The sequence below is a fragment of the Oncorhynchus tshawytscha genome, linkage group LG10 (assembly GCF_018296145.1).
Source record: "Oncorhynchus tshawytscha isolate Ot180627B linkage group LG10, Otsh_v2.0, whole genome shotgun sequence".
NCBI lineage: Eukaryota > Metazoa > Chordata > Actinopteri > Salmoniformes > Salmonidae > Oncorhynchus > Oncorhynchus tshawytscha.
Window position 1 is genome coordinate 27,546,998 of NC_056438.1, and position 18,525 is coordinate 27,565,522.

At 46.6% G+C, this 18,525-nt stretch overlaps 1 protein-coding gene across 1 annotated transcript; it reads right to left on the reverse strand.

Moving 5' to 3' along the window:
* Nucleotides 1–1,676: 1,676 nt before the first annotated feature.
* Nucleotides 1,677–18,141, reverse strand: LOC112260051 (DNA-directed RNA polymerase II subunit RPB1-like). The gene is given in 34 exon segments (XM_042328447.1): nucleotides 1,677–5,197; nucleotides 5,200–5,331; nucleotides 5,334–5,393; nucleotides 5,396–5,551; nucleotides 5,554–5,727; nucleotides 5,730–6,005; nucleotides 6,095–6,244; nucleotides 6,350–6,463; nucleotides 6,760–6,946; nucleotides 7,301–7,504; nucleotides 7,952–8,134; nucleotides 8,341–8,546; nucleotides 8,664–8,871; nucleotides 9,017–9,280; nucleotides 9,568–9,773; nucleotides 10,095–10,200; nucleotides 10,668–10,839; nucleotides 11,170–11,230; nucleotides 11,233–11,352; nucleotides 11,802–12,024; nucleotides 12,279–12,482; nucleotides 12,677–12,771; nucleotides 12,962–13,130; nucleotides 13,419–13,628; nucleotides 13,719–13,929; nucleotides 14,200–14,324; nucleotides 14,433–14,565; nucleotides 14,651–14,871; nucleotides 15,186–15,347; nucleotides 15,513–15,794; nucleotides 15,943–16,110; nucleotides 16,580–16,716; nucleotides 16,818–16,950; nucleotides 17,808–18,141. Coding segments are annotated over 34 exon segments (5,886 nt in total). The 5' UTR covers nucleotides 17,895–18,141; the 3' UTR covers nucleotides 1,677–4,850.
* Nucleotides 18,142–18,525: the final 384 nt, after the last annotated feature.

Sequence of the window (18,525 nt, forward strand, 5' to 3'; positions counted from 1 at the left end):
CTTGATATGCCACACCTGTGAGTCAGGTGGATGGATTATCTTGGCAAAGATGAAATGCTCGCTAACAATGATGTAAACACATTTGTGCACAAAAATGGAGAGAAATACATTTTTTGGTGTGTATGGAACATTTTTATATTATTTTATTTCAGCTCATTTTATTTACATGTTGCATTTATATTTTGTTCAGTGTATAACACACATTTCTATGTGAATTAGGTGGGGTCGTCCGAAAAGTTACATATTGCAGCTTTAATTTATGGATCAAGCCTTAGCAGTCATTCTGATCTCGTTCCCAATAATCGGCGCTTTAGTTTATTATGTTGCTGTCCAGCGGTTCTGAATTCGCGATGCACCCGGCCGTTCACATTTTTCTGTGCAATAGGCTTTTGATTTGAACATTTGAAAAGTTTTAGTGTGTCTACTGGGCTATTTGGTTAAATTTATACACATTACAGCACTTTGGTTTCAATAATAAATATGTATGTTGAAATGGAACCAAATGATCTGTTTCTGTCTTAAGTCCTTATAAAATAGGATTGATGGGCTAGGCAATAGGATCTACTACGGTATAGGTCGATTGTGATCGTCTGTCTATAACCAGCCTGAGCAGGCCTATAACTCCATTCCTATTCTATTCAGAGTAAAGGAATTAATCAAATTGGAAATCAGCTATTATCGGGCTGGTTAATGAGATGCATTAACCGCCCCACCTACTCAGCCAATCAGGAGCCACTACTGTAGTACTCTAGAATGGCTATTTGGAGGCGGCCAGCGTGTAAATCGGTAATTTCACTCATTTGGTCAATTTTGCTAACTGTTGTAGCCTATTGATAGTCGTTGCTTGGCACATTTTGAGGTCTGTCTACATCCTCAAAACATCCCTGGAACATCCTCTTCTGGTTTCTATAGGGAAACTGTGTATTTGATCAGGCCTAACAAATACACCAACCACATTGGAAAAAGAGAAGTCAAATGTCTAAATAGGCTTACTTTGTGACTAATTCAGAAGATCAAGTGACTAGCAAATAAAACAATGTTTTTTGTTCAATCAGTATTAGGGCCCAATTCCATTTTGACCACTTCCCTAAGCACCTACGCTTTGTGTTCACAGATCTCAAATAAATTGAGTTATTTGAACCTTCATTTTTAGTATTGCAACTTTCCCACCAAGCCCTCTCATAGGCTTAATGGGGTGTCTACCATGTTGCTTTCACTTATCCATTATTTTCAGATCTGTTGACACCGAACTTTTAGTTGCTAGGGTTAGCGGGTAATGTTCGAAATGGAACAAAGCCCTAACGACATCTGCAGCTATGCTGACAGCTGGCTCTATGTAACTAAACCAGTGGGGATGTGTAAGGAAATGAAGCCTAGTCTCCTGTCATGCAAGTTTGTTTACTAAGAAATGTGATTCATATTATTGCAGTAGTCATGATAATCAGTATAGCGATAACTAATTGCCCTTACAGGGATGGAAAATGTTTTATTGTGTAGTAATATGGGGACGATCGATAAGTTCGTCAAGGTAAAGCCTCATATGTAGAATCTGTTTACCCTAACCCGTATCCTTGTCTTACCCATTAGAATGGAATACTTCATCATATATCCAATTATGAAGGGATTCATTCAGTTTATTGGTAGGTGACAGCAACTCATACAAATAAGACACAACCTATAGTAAAACTTTTATTTTTTTCTCAAGTCAAAAAAAAAAAAAGATACAGAGAATGAGATATTGGATTGATATCTATACAGTGGCAATTTATTTTTAATTTAAACATTCCTACTCCCAAGACACCCTGCCCAGTCTTTCAACTCAAGAAAACCCTCTCTTTTGACACACACATGGGAGTCCTGGTATGTTGAATTGACTGGACCACACAGGTAAATCAATGGGATATGGTGGTAGTGGACAAAGTCACCATGTCATGAGGCGATGATGGAAGAGACCAACTGCATGAATTTCAACAGTGTATTGCCAACACTTCTATTCATTGCAGGTGGTACAGTCAATTCAAAATCACTTCTGTTGAAAACACATTTGATCGACAGGACAAGTTGTAGCAAACACGTTCCCGACCACAAACCGGATAAAAATCGTGACAAATTCAGAACACATCCAAGTTCCAGTCCCATCATGGAATTCTACAGGCATAGAATCCCCCCAACCCAGGTACGAACATTAGTAGAAAAAGGACAAACATTGATTTCAAAAACAATCAGGATCACTTGTGGATGAACAAGGGGAGGGAGGAGACCCAGCTAGTCCAATCAAAAGTCGGGGGGGACTTGTTATATTGCTTGGATGGAGTATCCATGTTCCATAGTCAAACAGGCATGAGAATCAAACACTCATCCTTTATCAAACTAGGCCTAGTAAAGTGTAAGAGCACCTGGAAGCAAATGCAAAGTGTGTCTATGCTTGGTGGTTTCCATAATTTCAAGGATTCACTGTCACACTAATGTAGTGGGTAGAGGGTTATAGAGGCCAAAAGTGCTCTGAAATGTCTGGTCTCATAAAAATCACTGAACTGAAACTTCGAGGTTTGTTAACCCAAATGAGGGCTTATGTCGCCCCCCAGTGTCCAAGAGTGTAACTGACAAACACTAAACTGAACATAAACCTGTCTGTCAACCTAAACTTCCCATTTTCTGCCTGAACCATAGTATAGCCACTTAGCTGTAACATTTACAGTAGGCTATGAAGCGTCACAAATGGACTGCATGCAACATTTTCCTTTTTATATCTTAAAGCAGCAATCAGCAGTTGAAACAAAGCGTCCTCCCCACCACCGTTTCGGTAAAAAGCTGGGGCTGGAGAAATGTAACCACTCAAATTCAAAGACAGAAATGGATGCAAGGACTGACCATCCATGATATCAAAATTAGTTCTAATCATGTTAAGGCTATAGAGTGTTTGTTTACAATGGTAAGTTTCATATTTTGGGTTCTGGCAGGGTACGACAGTTGAACTTAGCTAACTCAGCATTTATTTATAAGTTATATTCTTCAAAAATCAATGGGTATATATCAATTTATGTATCCAAAAATGGAGGTAGCAACTGCTGATTTCCCCTTTAAATGAGAATGCGGTGGCCATCTTGGCTCAACTTCGAGCCGGAGTGGCAGAAACTGAACAAAGCCATTGGGAAACAGAATGGAAAAGAGATAGCGGGGAAACCGAACTTACTCCCCTCCGTCCCCTGCCCCTTCATCCAAAGTACCTGAACACAGACCCTCTTTGCAAACAGCTCTTACAAAGTCACCAGAAGCAACAAAAAAAACAGGAAATAGAAAAACAAAACAATTGAATCTTGAATTTCTCCATTCTTATTCACACAGATGAATAATAGTCCTTTTCCCTCTTAAATACATTTTATGAGCGAGTCCAAACAAAGTAAAGTAGAGAACTCATTTACATTTCCTAATTAGAATTATGGAACAAGGTGGGAGGGATTTCAAATAAGAGATCTTCAACTTAAAACGGGAAGATTAAAATGTATTAACAGGTTGCTACTCATGCAGAAACAATGACAAAAGCAGCGATGCCAACCAACTAGTATCCCTCGTCCACCCATAAACCCTCCATTCTCTCTTAAAAAACAGAATTGACAATTGTCAGATATTACTAAATCTTCCATAAACCCAAATATGACCAGTTTTAAAAAAGTGGTTTACTGAAAAAAAAACTGCTTTTTGCTGTTGAACAACTCATCTAACGATGAAGGGTACAGGGATGCTGGTGGGTGTTTGACATCTTTCAGGTTCGACTTTAGGTGGGGGAGGGTTGAGGGGAGAAAGGGTTTATTTGGAACGTCGTGGAGAGGTTACAAAAATGGCAATAACATCTCCACGGAAAGCATATTTTGCCCAGTACACCAGTCTCTCTCTCAGCATCTGTGGCCTGACCCTCTCCCGTCCTAGGCGATCATCTGCAGCCCTGTACTTAGTGCTGCAAGGAATACAACTACTCTTTTCACCTGCAGTATTCAAGCAACCCCATTCCAGTACTTCTTGAACTCCACTGTTCTGAACTGCAGATTAGTAATAGTGTTTCAATTCTGTTCAATCCAATTCCGGTCAACTCATCTCCTTCAATTCTGGCCTGTCTTCTGACGTAAAAATAAAAAATAAAAAAATGCGCTCAACTTTTTTCTTTCAACCAAAACTGTCAGCAACAACTTTACATTTAGAAAAAAAACCTAAAGATTATGTACGTTTTAGTAAAATATGCAATAAAGAATCAGCTCAAGTCCTCTAGTTTCTCTTTTTTGGGGGGAAGCTTAAAAGCTTTTTAAGGAGATAAATACAATCCACTGGTAGCTTTTCAAAGGCTTTTGGCAATACTCGAGCTCCCCCGTACAACTACACATCAACACTGAAAAGTTCAGAGAAAGACTGGGTACAGGTAAACAGGGGGGTTGAAAAGAGGGACGTTTTTGTCAATGTGGTAACCACATCGCTCTCCCTCTGCTTTCTCCTGGGTTCTTAACTTTGCTTCAACACCCGCGTGAACATTAAAAACCAAAACAAAATGTGTAGTTCAAAAGGCAGCCTTATTCCCCTTGCTAAACAGTTCAAGTCTATCAAATACATAGTAGTAAATATTTTAGGGGGCCCTCCCCCGAGATGGAAGAGGCTGGGGTACAGTGCTCCGAGGGAGGGTCCCCAAAATAAAATAAATTCACAAGTGGGACCCCCAGGGTTTTTTTTTGTCATGACTCTCCAAGGCCAAACCACCAGCACTACCAGCAGAGGGGCTATCCTTCAGTATTACTGCCCCAGTCCAGGGGCTTTGAGTAGGGCAGTGAGAGGCTCCTCAGCCCCCTCTCTTCCTCCTGGCTCCCTCAGTTGTTCTCCTCGTCACTGTCATCTGGGCTGATGGCCGGGCTGGTGAGGGTGAAGCTGGGCGAGGGGTTGCTGTAGCCCGGAGACAGGGGGCTGTAGGTGGACCCTTTGGGGCTAGTGGGCGAGTAGGTGGGGGAGGTGGGAGAGTATTTGGGTGAGGTTGGGGAATAGGTTGGGGAGGTGGGGGAGTACTTGGGGCTGGTGGGGGTGTAGGTGGGCGAGGTGGGGGAGTAGGTGGGCGACGTGGGGCTGTACTTGGGGGTCGTCGGGGAGTAAGTCGGGGAGGTGGGTGAGTATTTGGGAGAGGTCGGGGAGTACTTGGGCGAGGTGGGGGAGTATTTGGGGAGGTGGGGGTGTACTCTGGAGAGCTGGGGGAGTAAGAGGGGGACGTAGGTGTGTATTTGGGGGAGGTGGGTGAGTAGGAAGGAGAGCTGGGGCTGTAGGAGGGAGAGCTGGGGGTGTAGGTGGGCGACTGGGGGTGAAGCGTGGGCTAGAGGGAGAGTAGGACGGAGAGGTGGGAGAATAAGAGGGGGAGGTGGGGAGTAGTTGGGGCTGGTGGGGGTGTAATTGGGGGAGGTGGGGGAGTAGGAGGGAGAGGTGGGGGAGTAAGAGGGGGAGGTGGGGGAGTAACTGGGCGAGGTGGGGGTGTAGTTGGGTGAAGAGGGGCTGTAGCTTGGAGAGGTGGGGGAGTAAGAGGGGAGGTAGGGGAATAGGAGGGGGAGGTAGGTGAGTAGGAGGGTGAAGTGGGTGAATAGGAGGGGGAGGTAGGTGAGTAAGAGGGTGAGGTAGGGGAGTAGCTAGGCGATGTGGGGCTGTAGCTTGGAGACGTCGGGCTGTAGCTGGGGGAGGTAGGGGAGTAGGAGGGAGATGTGGGGAGTAAGAGGGGGAGGTGGGGGAGTAAGAGGGGGACGTAGGGGAGTAAGAGGGGGACGTAGGGGAGTATGAGGGGGACGTAGGGGAGTAGCTGGGGGAGGTGGGTGAATAGGAGGGTGAGGTGGGGCTGTAGTTGGGGCTGGTGGGAGAGTAAGAAGGGGAGGTTGGGGAGTACGAGGGGGAGGTTGGGGAGTAGCCCGGGCTTTGCGGGGTGTATCCCCCAGGAGAGCGGGGCTCGTAGGCCGGGGAGGTGGGGGAGTAGTTGGGAGACATGGCACCTCCTGGAAAAGTAAACAAGGAATTAATTCCAAAAAGGTCCTGTGTCAGTTGATTTTTCAAACCAAACTGGGTGTTTAGTATGGTGACTAACCTGGAGAGGGGATATAGGGGCTGGCTGGTCCCGGGGACCCAGGAGATCCAGGGGTAGGGGACCAGGCCGGGGAGTAGCCCGGAGAGAAGCCACTGGCGTCGGACGCTGCGCTGGGAGAAAAGCCTGCAGCTCCAGGGGTCATCCCGCTGCCTGGAGGTCAAAGAGTCAGAGTATATGAGTTAATAGTACAGTAGGTGGTATGGAGTACGCTGTACTACCAGGATATTGTCAAAGTCAACCCAGTTTGGGGCTTACCGATGCTGGGGGACCAGGCACCGTAGGCGGGGGTGGCTCCAGTGTTCCAGGGGGTCATGGCTGGAGACATGCCACTCATGGGGCTGGGCGCAGAGCCAAAGAACATTCCGGTGGCTAACAAGAGGAAATAGAGAAGGAGAGCCATACCGACATTTCATTATCTAAAAGTCTGGATACTTTGTGCATCTATTTTGCTTAGAATGTTGGCTTTTTCCAACATAGTTACACTCAGAACTTAATCAAATCTTAGACAAATTGGTCTGCACCAGTCCATTTCTGACCTCGCATCTGTCTAAATTCAAACCTTGGGAGTTGATCTGGTGATGGGAACAGCCACATCGCGCAAACAATTACGTTTAAAGTTACACTGCACGGAAAACAACTTCTCCATTATACTCTCGGCCACTCACGTCCAGCCACGCTGATCCCGGGGATGTTGGTGGGGATCTCCATGCCGTATTTGCACTTCTCAGCGTCCAGCAGCAGGTCGAAGCAGCCCGTCCCGCAGGGGGCCAGCTGGCCCAGCATGATGTTCTCAGACACACCCTTCATGGGGTCACTCTCCCCGTGGGACGACGCCTCCATCAGCACATCCACCTGGGACAGGGAGGATGTTGACGGTGAGTGGTGGAGTACACAGGGTGCTGACACAATCATTTGAATTTCATCGTTTAACCTTTTGTTTATACCGATTCCTTTCATTGAGATATTTTTTTTTTTAAGTCTCTGTCGTCAGAGACGTGTTGGTCTAGTCGAGGTTGGTAACTAGAACGCTCCTATGAAGTTCTCAAAGGAAGTAGCTTTATGGATAATGTAGCTAGTGGAAGAGCCAACTGACGACTGTTGTAAAATGGTAAGTACGGCCTACTAACACAATACTGGACCACAAAACAACCAAGTCCCATCGCCCCCCCTTCCCTCCCTCCACTTTCCCCCGTCCGAAACACTCACAGTCTCCTCAAAGGAGCACTTCATGAGGGGTCCCGTGTCCTGTCTGTTGATGCCGTGACGTGTGATGGCCATCAGGTGACCGCGGCAGGTCATGGTGTCGCAAAGCAACGACAAGTGGCGGTAGTTGACGTAGGAACCGTCAAAGGAGATGACGTGGTTCAACTCCCTCTCCAGAGCCTTGCGCACAGCCTCGATACCCAGTACCTAGAAAGGAGGGGGTGGGGGGGGGTGAGTAATGATATCCCATTTTTTTTTTTTGACTATGCTGTTATTCATGTACTTCTCAGGTTTAGCAGTAAAGAAGCGATGAATAGGTTTAACAATGTTGAGTTGGATTTGTTGTTTAACTCCAAGAGTGCTTTGGTGAATATAAACTTGAAAGTATAGCCAAAATTGTAACGGACATTTAAACTGGTCCCTTACGACAGACAACACAAATGAGAAATCATATTTTTTAAAAGTCTGTCGTAACCGTCAGTAACTACAATAGTTACCTAAACTACTATAGCTAGCTATTGTAACTATCACAGCCATTTGTAACGAAGGTATCTATCTGTTATCTTCAGTGACCGTAGTCTAATCGGTACTATTATAATCCATCGGTTACTATCATAACTTGCGTGGCTATCCAACTGTGGTACCTAACCGTACCGTGAAGATCTCTACGATGTCGTTGGAAGTGGTTCTGACGGGGTCCACATCCTTCTCGCTGAGGACCCTCATCAGTCCCACGCCATCTGTCTCCAGGATCCACTCCTGCAGGGCCTTGAACTCTCCCTCCTCCGTAATGATGATCTTCTTCTTGTTGTCCGTCTGGGGCAAGTGCATGTACACCTAGGGGAGAGGAGACAGGGGAAGTACTATAGATCAATAGAATTATAGTAATATTAATGATCTGGGTAGGTTACTGCCATGTTGTTTAGGTCAATCAGTTCGTATGAGATATCGAAGGCTATTGGGTGCAGAGATGTTAAAATGCTGCCACGGCGCAGTTTTAACAAAAGGAACAAAGTACGTGTTTGTGTGACCCCCTCCGTTACCTTGCTGATCTGCTCGATGCCCTGCAGCGTCATGTCCGTCAGCATGTTGGATTCGATGCACCTCAGGAACACGTCGTCGTCCATCTTGTCCACCACCTCCTCATCCTCGTGGAATTTGTTCTCGTCGCTGTTCATGATGCGGATTCGCAGAACCAGCTTCTCGGCGTTGTCGTCATTGAAGATACAGTTCAGGTCATCTCCGAAACCTTCGGGGAGAGAGGTCGCATATAGCAATAAGGTGCTTGGGGGTCCTTTTAACTGGAATGCTTCATTATATACTCAAATAAAGTATTGGAAGTGTGTGTGTGTGTGTGTGTCCCCACCTGCATTGATCTTCTCAGCGATCTGCTCCATGGTCAGCTTGCGGTCAGTCATGTGTTTGCGGTCAAGCTCAATGCGGAGCAGCCAGGGGGAGATGCGGGTCACGTCAAAGTCGGGCATCTCATAGTAGACGTTGACCCACTCCTGGTCCTCAGTCACCACCGTACTCTGGGGGTTAGGGTCATAGTAGATGGCCGTGTTGGCCGTCACCTGGCAGGGAGGATGGTTGGTTAATTATCGTAAAAATCAGTAAGCAACCTGTAAAAGCAGATATTGTAATAACTTAAAATGTATTAATAACATTTAATAATCTCTTAAAGTAAAACAAGGCGTGAGAAATAAATGTCGGTCTGACCTTTCTGAGGGTGGTGTGTTCCAGGCGACAGAGGATATCCTTGGCCCTCTCTGCGTCGCGGGCCGCCTGGCCCAGCAGGAACACGGTGAGGGACGGGGTCTTGGGCCGCTTGGAGATGTTAATCAACTCCTTGAGACGCGGCACGCCCAGGGTGACGTTCTTGGCCGACACGCCGGCGTAGTGGAAGGTGTTCAGGGTCATCTGGGTGGCGGGCTCTCCCAACGACTGTGCAGCTAAAGCCCCCACCATCTCACCCGGATGGGCCTAGAGGAGGGAGAAGAAGTGTTCAGAATAAAATGCTGGAATTAGATTAGTGAAATGACAGAAAACAGAAAAGCCAAGCATGGATTAATTCCTAAATTATGCTGTAAAAAAAGATCCTAGATCACGCTCTAGGCTTGGTTTTCTACACTGTCCATATACATCTAATCCCATCTCTTTAGTTCATAGCAATCAGTTTAGGTGTTGACCCTCGATCTCCCCCCTTCAACCTTTCCCAGCACACTCTGTGTGTGTGTGTGTGTGAGAGAGAAAAAAGAGATTCGACTCACAATGGATTGGTTGAACTTGGACTCAATTTCCCCCAGCAGCCAGTCGTAGGCCTCGGTGCTCAGTCTGAACTCGTCTGTCATGCGTCGGGAGCTCAACGTGGAGCGCAGGTGGATGTTGAAGAGCAGCGTGGCGTTCTGCTGGGCCTGTCTGCTCAGGTGGTCCTCGCCGTTCACAATCACCAACTTCTTACTCAGCTCCTGGACACCTGAGGCATGCAGACAAGAGCAGGGAGAAGTTTAAGAAGGTCATACGGGTCATTCTAGATCTTATTTATCCTGGCTAGTGGTCCAGAGAAAATTGCTTCGAGAGATTTTGATTTGGTACCAAGACTGCAGAAATGTCAATGTGATTTACTTGGTTACGGATCAAAAAGTGTTGCAAATTCTTGTCTTTCGTAGCTAGAGCTACGGTTTACACCAAAAAGTGTAATCGACCTTTTAAAACTCAAGACGATATGGCACATCTTTAGGGGGTTTCTTCAAATATGATGGTGGCTGCAAAGTGTACAAGTGTGGTAGATACCTACCCTGCACGACTCGTAGGGGGTTGAGGTCTGTGGGGGTGCGGGGGTTGATCCTGAAGATCTTCTGGGCGTTCCAGATCATCCTGGCCAGGTTGCAGGGCAGCACCACCTAGTGGGGAGCAGGGACATGTCGCCTTTAGTGTTGGACAGCCCTGTTGCGTTTGTCTGAATCAGTGGGATATGCTAGCAATGGTGACGTGTGAGAGTACATGGAAGTGAATGAGTTATGCATGGGTGCGCGTGGAGAACCTGGAGATGTACGCCAGGTGTATGCACAGATGTGCCTGTGTGCAAATGAGCCAGGATGTGAACACATACGCTACTGTAACGTGTCCTGAACTGTGTTAATTCATTTTTCCTGTCTCAATATTACAATGAAACGTCGAGAGATAAAAATAGATGTTCTGCCCATGTCAATGCTTAAAGGCCCAGTGTAGTCAAAAATGTGACCACTGATTGAAATCAACCATAGTTATTTGATGAGAAGAATAATGGCTGCACTGTGCCTTTAAGGCTTGCGATTTGCCTGTTGGAGACCCCTGTGCTAGTGTGCCTCTCTCTCGCTCTCTCCCTCACCTTGCTGTCCCCAGTGGGGAAGATGGCCCTCAGAATCTCTCTGTCCTCCTTCATCTTCTCATACTCCCTCTCCAGGGCACTTTGCACCTGGGCGTTGGTCATCACGTCCTTCACCACGTCCTCCTGCAGGGTGCGCCTCAGAGCCCGCTCGTTGGTGCAGTCAAATCTGAACCTAGTGGCCCCGAGGGTGGATTAGGGAAGGATGAGATAAGACAGACAGTAGAGAGTTCAGGCAGTTGACCGTGGACAGTGAGCTGCTGTTTTTAAGACCGTCCTATAGTAGTGATTAGACAGAGGGTTTAGCATTAGGGCATGGGTGATTAAGGTCGTGGAGAGGTGAAGTCTATGATATCCAATGTCACACGGTCAACCAATAGGAGAGGAAAGCTTGTACTAGTTTTTTTTTTTACGAGTACAATCAATCATCGAATGACTAAGCTCCAACGAATCTAGTACCCTTATCCACCATTGTACTGCCCCGTCCCTCTCTCTCGCCACTCACTTCTTCTCGAAGGCCTTGTTGGAGGGTTTGAGCGTAGCCATGTTCTGGAACTCCACAGCCTCCCGGCCAGGCCGTCCTCTCCGTAACGCAGCTGCACCACCTGGTTGATGGAGTTCCTCACCGTGGCGTCGTACTTCACCATCACAGACTCCATGGACTTGATCAGACGACGCTGGATGTAACCTGAAGGACATCAGATGAGGACCGAGGTCAGAAGAGTCATTTAAACCTGAGGGGAAAATCCATCTACCTACTGAACTATCATTGCGGTCATGAGTCTCCTCTCGCTAATCGTGCAGGGATCGTAACAGTCACCCCTTCATTAACATTAACAAGTGCTTCTAATCAGCTTATAGCCTGACCCTAACCTCTACCCCTTGCCTCTCCCCCTTCAAAATCACCAGTCGCTGTCCCCAACATCTTCCCCCGCATACCCTCAGTATGTTTTGTCAGTACAGGATCTTATTTTAAAATGTATGTAGTCCTTGAGCTGTTCTTGACATAATACAGAACATTAATAGACATGTTTCATGTTGTGTGGACCCCAGGAAGAGTAGCGAGGGGCTGCTTTCGCAACAGCTAATGGGGACCCTTAAGAAAAAATAAACTCTTGCTTCCCCCCCTTCACTCACCAGTCTCGGCGGTCTTCACAGCCGTGTCGATAAGCCCCTCCCTGCCACCCATGGCGTGGAAGAAGAACTCTGTGGGCGTGAGGCCGGCTAGGTATGAGTTCTCCACGAAGCCTCTGCTCTCGGGGCCGTAATCATCCTTGATGAAGTGGGGGAGAGTTCGGTGCTTGAAGCCGAAGGGGATACGCTTACCCTCCACGTTCTGCTGCCCCACCACCGCAATAACCTGAGGGCCAGAGAGATGGAGATGAGGGACAGACGGTAGAGAAAGAAAAAGTGTGCGAGGTTATGGGGTGTAAATCGAAGCCCGTTGTCCGCTGTCATCCCTGTAGGAACACCGTGTGCCGTTTGAAAATCCATCGACGTCTGAAACAATCCTGGGCCGTGTTCAGTAGGGCACACCGTAGTGTAGCGTTTCAAAACACTTGTAACAGGGGGCGTTTATTTTACTTTTTTTTTTGTGTTGATCCCTGGACGTACCTGAGAGATGTTAATCTTGGAGCCTTTGGAGCCGGCCACCACCATAGACTTGAAGTTGTTGTACTCAGACAGGGACTTCTGGGCGGAGGAACCCGTTTTGTCACGGGCGTCGTTTAGGATGCGATTCACCTGGTTCTCAAAGGTCTGCCTCAGCGTGTTGCCAGGGGTGGGCTCCAACTCGTTGTTGTGGGCCTTCTCAATGACCTGGAGAGGAATACAGGAAGAAAATGAAGGGAGTTCGAGACAGAGGGGCTCACATCTTTTATTACATTCTATATTATCTCAAAAGGAATTTCCAGAGGATGTCCCCACTGTGAATACAAGAGGATTTATTTTTGAAGGAATATTCTGGAAGTTTGAAGGCATATTTCAGAGTCATCGTGAGAGAAGGGACCTACCTCTATTACATCCTGTTTGGCCTTCTTGATGGTGTTCTGGATGTCCAGGTACGTCTTCGCATCAGCAATGGAGTCACCAATACCGATAGAGGCACCTACAGAGAGAAAATATGAATATTAAGAAAAACAGGGTAACAGTGACTAAAATATCTGCAATTAGAGGAATTTAACCCCTAACCCCAAAAATAGAACAGATTCATTTATGACTTCAAGTGGATTTCAAAGGAGTTGCCTTTCTACCCATTGATGCCCTCTTCCCAGTGCCCACTCAGCCTAGGTCCTTACCCTCAATGAGCAGCCAGTTGTTGACCACCGTCTGGATGTTGGAGTAGAAGAGGCGGGTGACGTCGTGGCCCATCTCCAGGAAACAAATGTGGACCAGGGAGCCAGCAGATGTACCCAGTGACTTCTTACACAGGATGCCCATGATCAACTCCCCGTTCTCCACTATCACCTGGGGAAACAGACATGACATTAGATCATAGTATTTAACACACATTGGGTTAGGACCCATTCATGGTTCTGTGTTAGGTGTGGCTAGCGTTCTGGCACAAAATGGCTGCCTTTTTACACTTGTGGTAAAGTGCTAGCATTCTAAGATGGGAACTTATAAACCACAATGTAACTAAGAAAGTACACAATAAAAGCCTGTATTCCGCACACACCATCACTACAACATTTGTTCTACAAATCCTCATTGTCACGAGAATCTCAGAGTGTTTCGCCAGTTTAGTGTTCCTACCTTGGTGTCCCCGGGAGAGATGTGCTTGTAGGGCCCACTGTCCTCCTCGTCTGGGTGGGTGCTGTGTGTTCGGATGGCGTTGATGTGGCCCGGGATGATAAGGCTGAAGATCTGCTTGCCCGTCCAGAGCGGCCTGGGCTTCAGGATGGCTGGCTGGGGCACCTTGCCGTCCCACGTGGACAGGAACATCAGGAGATTCATCACATCGCCCTGAGGGACAGATCATATTAGCGAATAAGTGGAGGAAAGACGTGTGTGTTTGGGGCTGATCTATCCCTTTAAAAACATTGCCCTCCTTACCCGCTCTAGGAAGACGTCCCTTTTGGTGAACTTGCGCACGGCGGTGAGGGTGTCCTGCACGATGCCCATGACGGGCCTGTTGGACTGGGGGGTGACGATCATACGAGGCACCATGGCAAGCTCCTGGATCTCAGCTCTCGTTTCCAGGGACTGAGGGAGATGCAGGTTCATCTCATCCCCGTCAAAGTCAGCATTGTACGGAGTGGTTACACTGTGGAACAGAGCAGAGTAGTTAATGTCACCGTCCAGGATCCGTTTTATGTCATATGGTCAATGTATTCGCGTTTGCCTTTAATTTGGGGGAATTGAGCCGAGAAAAATCATCCGATACTACATGAGCACTAGTCCCAATCCTGAAATAATATTTGTTCTGTATCAACTCTCTACCCAGCATTCTTGTCAGTGTTTAAGCCAACAAACACCCACTCGGGTATCTGGGTGTAGTCTGAAACAGGGATAATTCTAGACTTGATAGATGTACCTGAGGTTCATTCGGAAGGTGGACCAGGGAAGGATTCGGACTCTGTGCCCCATCATAGACATTTTATGTAAAGTGGGCTGTCTGTTGAAGATGATGATGTCACCGTCGCACATGTGTCTTTCCACCTGATGGGAACAAAAATGAGTTCATAAAAGTGACATTGCATTACATCAAGTCCAAGTCACTCGGTAAACATTCCACAAATGACGACCATCTCGTCTTTTGAGGGTCACCTTGTATCCGATCTGGAGGTGAAGGTCACTTGGTTTGGGGTGGAACCGCAGGTCGATTCTGTCCCCGTTGTCTCGGATGATATATTTGGCTCCAGGATACTGGCTGTTGCCTCTGCGCACCAACTCCTGTAACCTGGTGACATATAGGACTGTCAACATTAGAACCAACACACGGTCAGTTTAAACACTAAACAATTGGTTGAGTCTCTCTGCCGTACCTGTCAATGTTAAAGGGTGTGACGATTTCTGGGAAAGTCATGTTGGCGGCGATGGAGCGCGGGACGCCCACTTGGTCGATCTGCAGGTTGGGGTCGGGGGTGATGACGGTTCGGGCGGAGAAGTCCACACGTTTCCCCATCAGGTTACCTCGGACTCGCCCCTCCTTCCCCTTCAGACGCTGTTTTAAGGATTTGAGCGGGCGGCCCGATTTTTGCATTGCCTGGGCGTTAAGAGAAAGTTCAATATCAGCATAAGCAGATTCAGAACAGAGCTGACGATCCTTCACAACTTTCAGCAATCACTGAAAATGAAATAAACCCAGTTATTATGGGTTGAATAGGTGGTCTTATGGGTCTAACAAAAGAACACTTTTAATCGTATTCTTTAGTCTTACTTCTAATGTATGTTGACAGTGTTAAATTCAAACAAAGACAGTAAGAGTACATATCTATAGTAACAATCCACATTGGCATGGGTAAGTAGTACAGTGATGTGCCAATTGGTGCCCTCAAGCGTCACTGCTACTGTGCGTACCCTGGGCAGGCCTGGCAGCTCGTTGTCCACCATGGTGGCCACGTGGAACTGCAGCAGCTTCACGTCCTCGGCGATGACGTGGGCCGCCGCGCCGCTCTGCTCGTTCCGTCGCAGCTGGTTGTTGATCTTGACTATGTCGGCCAGCTTGTGTGTCAAGTCGTCCTGGGTGACAGGGAAAGGGATACGACGCGGTTAAACAACGATGGTAAAACAAACGAGTTGAACAATCTCAACAGCGGCAGGAAAAATGACCCGAAAGTCACCAAACCCCCTTCAATTCTTGACATTTCGCTGAAAACTCTTCAACGGCTAGTCATTCTTCCTCACCTGGTTACGGGCGGAGCCCTGCATGACGACGGCGGGCCGGACAGCTAGCGGCGGCACAGGGAGTACCGTGACAATCATCCACTCGGGCCGGGAGAACTTGGGATCAAGGCCCAGGATGACGTCCTCTTCGTCCGAGATGCGTTTGAAGATCTCGTAGACACGCTCAGGGCTCAGCAGGATCTTCTTCTCCTGCGAGTCCTCGTTCACGTGCTTCCACTCGGCATACAGCTCCAGGCCCGACCGGCGGATACGCGGCTGGTAGCGCCCGCAGCCACCATGGCCCTGGGAGAGTGAAGGAGAGTGTGTGTTACAAGAGGATCATGAGGAAATAAAAGATCTTACTATGTGAGATGAGAGTACAAAAAGAAAAGAAAAATATGCGTTTAAGTATTGATGGCCCACAAATGACAAGCGTCCCCGCTGACAGTACCTTTTCCTTAGTGATGTCCTCACTGTCGTGCTCCACTCCAAACTTGTTATCCATCTCCTCTCCGCCCTCGCAGATGTTCTTGCCTTTACACAAGTCATACACGTGGGTCAGACGCTTCCTGGGCTGCCCCTTGGACTTCTGCAGGATGTCTTTGATCTTTGGATTATTCTAGAAGGAAGGAGACACCAGGGCCTTTCTTTAACGTTGCAGATAGAAATATCACAAATAGAGCCGACGTGATTCCTTATTCTACATGTCAGAGATGCATGTTCGTTCAACATAGCATATTTATATCTGAACGTTTCAAATCGGTACATCCTGCTGAACACACCCCATCGCATCAACAAGTCAATGGAATGTGTAATATAATTCCATGTAAGGACCAACATGTAATCATTAGTATGCCTTGATCAATAATTCTTATACCCATCAAATAAAAATCAATTAGATATATCAGGAGTATATGCCGTGTTAAATATTCTGTGTATGCTGTGCGGCGTAGAAGTAGGCGTATTGTTTTTTGTCTGGAGTGTGCCATGTTGTGAGCATCACAAGTACTGAATACGGGAGCAGATTGGTACATGTTACATATAGGTTGTGTAGCGGTAGTGTGAGAAAGGAATGGAGGGTTACGGACCGTGTCGACCAGTAGCTTGGAACAGGAGTAGCAGACACACCGGAGGACCTTCATGATCTTGTTGACGAAGCCCACGTGGAACACCGGCTTCGCCAGCTCTATGTGGCCGAAGTGGCCCGGGCATTCCGTCATGTTACCTGAACAGCGAAAACAACTATGTTTAAAAAAACAACAACATTCCAGCACAGTAGTGGTGGTCTTAACCACAAAATTACAACATCCTGGTAACTTCCTGTACCTGCACATGTTTGACACCTTCCGGATCGTTCGATGACCCCTTGCCTGGGGTCCATCAACCCACCGAGTTTGGGACGCCCTCCTTCTGTGGTCTCGGGGTACTTGATTCCCCCTTCTGTGACAGACATCCGTTTCTAGAGGGAGAACCATGGTCATCATCAAATCCGGTACCAAAAAATAAATAGCCTAAGTAAATACACATAGAACAGTAAAGCAGTCACAAGTTTACAGACATTGGAAAATGGCTTACATATTTCTCAAACCAACTTTTAAGGTCAGGTGAAACTCCTTCAAAACAAATAACCCCTGCGAAATCAGTGATTGAATTAAGATATGTCAGCCGTACCTACTCCTCTATTAGAATATTGGTCCACTTTGATCAAAGTTGCATTTCTAAACCAGCATTGATACTCGACAAATCAATTGATGTCCAACTAACTGGATAAAATCAATTGAGGTGAGCAAATTGACTAGAGGATTATGTAAACAAGACACCATTATTAAAAAACTAATAATAAAACATAACGTAAAGAAAACATGCATAGCTTTGACTTTAATGACGTTACCTTTTATTATGATATAACACATATAGATTACAACAAGAGGGAACATCTAGTGTTTGTGAATGTAACTTTCTGGGAACAGAACAAAATATCCAAGTTCAGTAAAGTAGCTAAATGTATTTGTTTACATGTATTTTCAAAATAAAAAGGGAGTTTGATTCATGACATATATGGTTTAGCTCAGATGGAAAATAATGTGTGTGCTGAAAGTTTGTCGAACTTCCTACAACATGCTGTTGCTAGCTAGCTAGCTCAAGCTCCAACATGGCTTAGCTAGCTAACATTAGCTAGGCTAGCTGTAAGCTACTTCCTTTGTAGCACATCCATTGTCATCAATGATACATTCTAGGTATAGTCATGTAAAAGTAAGATCAATGTGAGAACGTTCAGAAAGTAAACGAATCCCCCCACCCCAAAGCAAAACCTACAAGCTCATCTGGGCTGATGATGCCGAATTGCACTCTCTTGATGAGGCGCAATGGGCATGCGCTGTCGCCGGAGGGCGGTCCGTGCATCCTGTCTATTCAAAGAGACGCGTCCTCCCTCCGCACGCCGCTTTTGTAAGAAGGAATAGCTTTAAATTGTCACCAGGACTCTGGCCAGACCGCCAAAGGTGACCGGAATGTCTCCGAAAGCGATATCCTGAGAACCCACGTTGTTTACTGCCTTAGGAGTCTATTTATTTACGCTTTACTCCTATCTACTATGACTACCAGCTGTCCCCCTTTCTTTTCCTGATCTACACTCCAGCGCGCTCTAAGCGCATCTGAGCTTGAAAACGGCCAACGCGTGTTTATATAGACAGGAGACTTTGGTACAGGTTGACACACTCAACGAAGCAGGGGCTGAACAGTCAGGAGGCGGGTTATGGATCTGTGTAGTAAAACGTTAATTGGCTACACAGGATCACAACATGAATAATGCATTTAATAAGACGCATAACCAATGGCAGCTTACGTTTTCTTCATTAACCAATTGAAACATAAGGCGGGCACTAAATTGGCTGACATGTTCACCATTGGTCAGATCAGAGCAGAGGAGGGGCTACAATGTACATTTGGTTGTAGTTCTATTAATATTCAATAAGATGCCGTGTGGTTGGTCAATTATAATATTAATGTACATTAGTACATAAAGATTGACCAA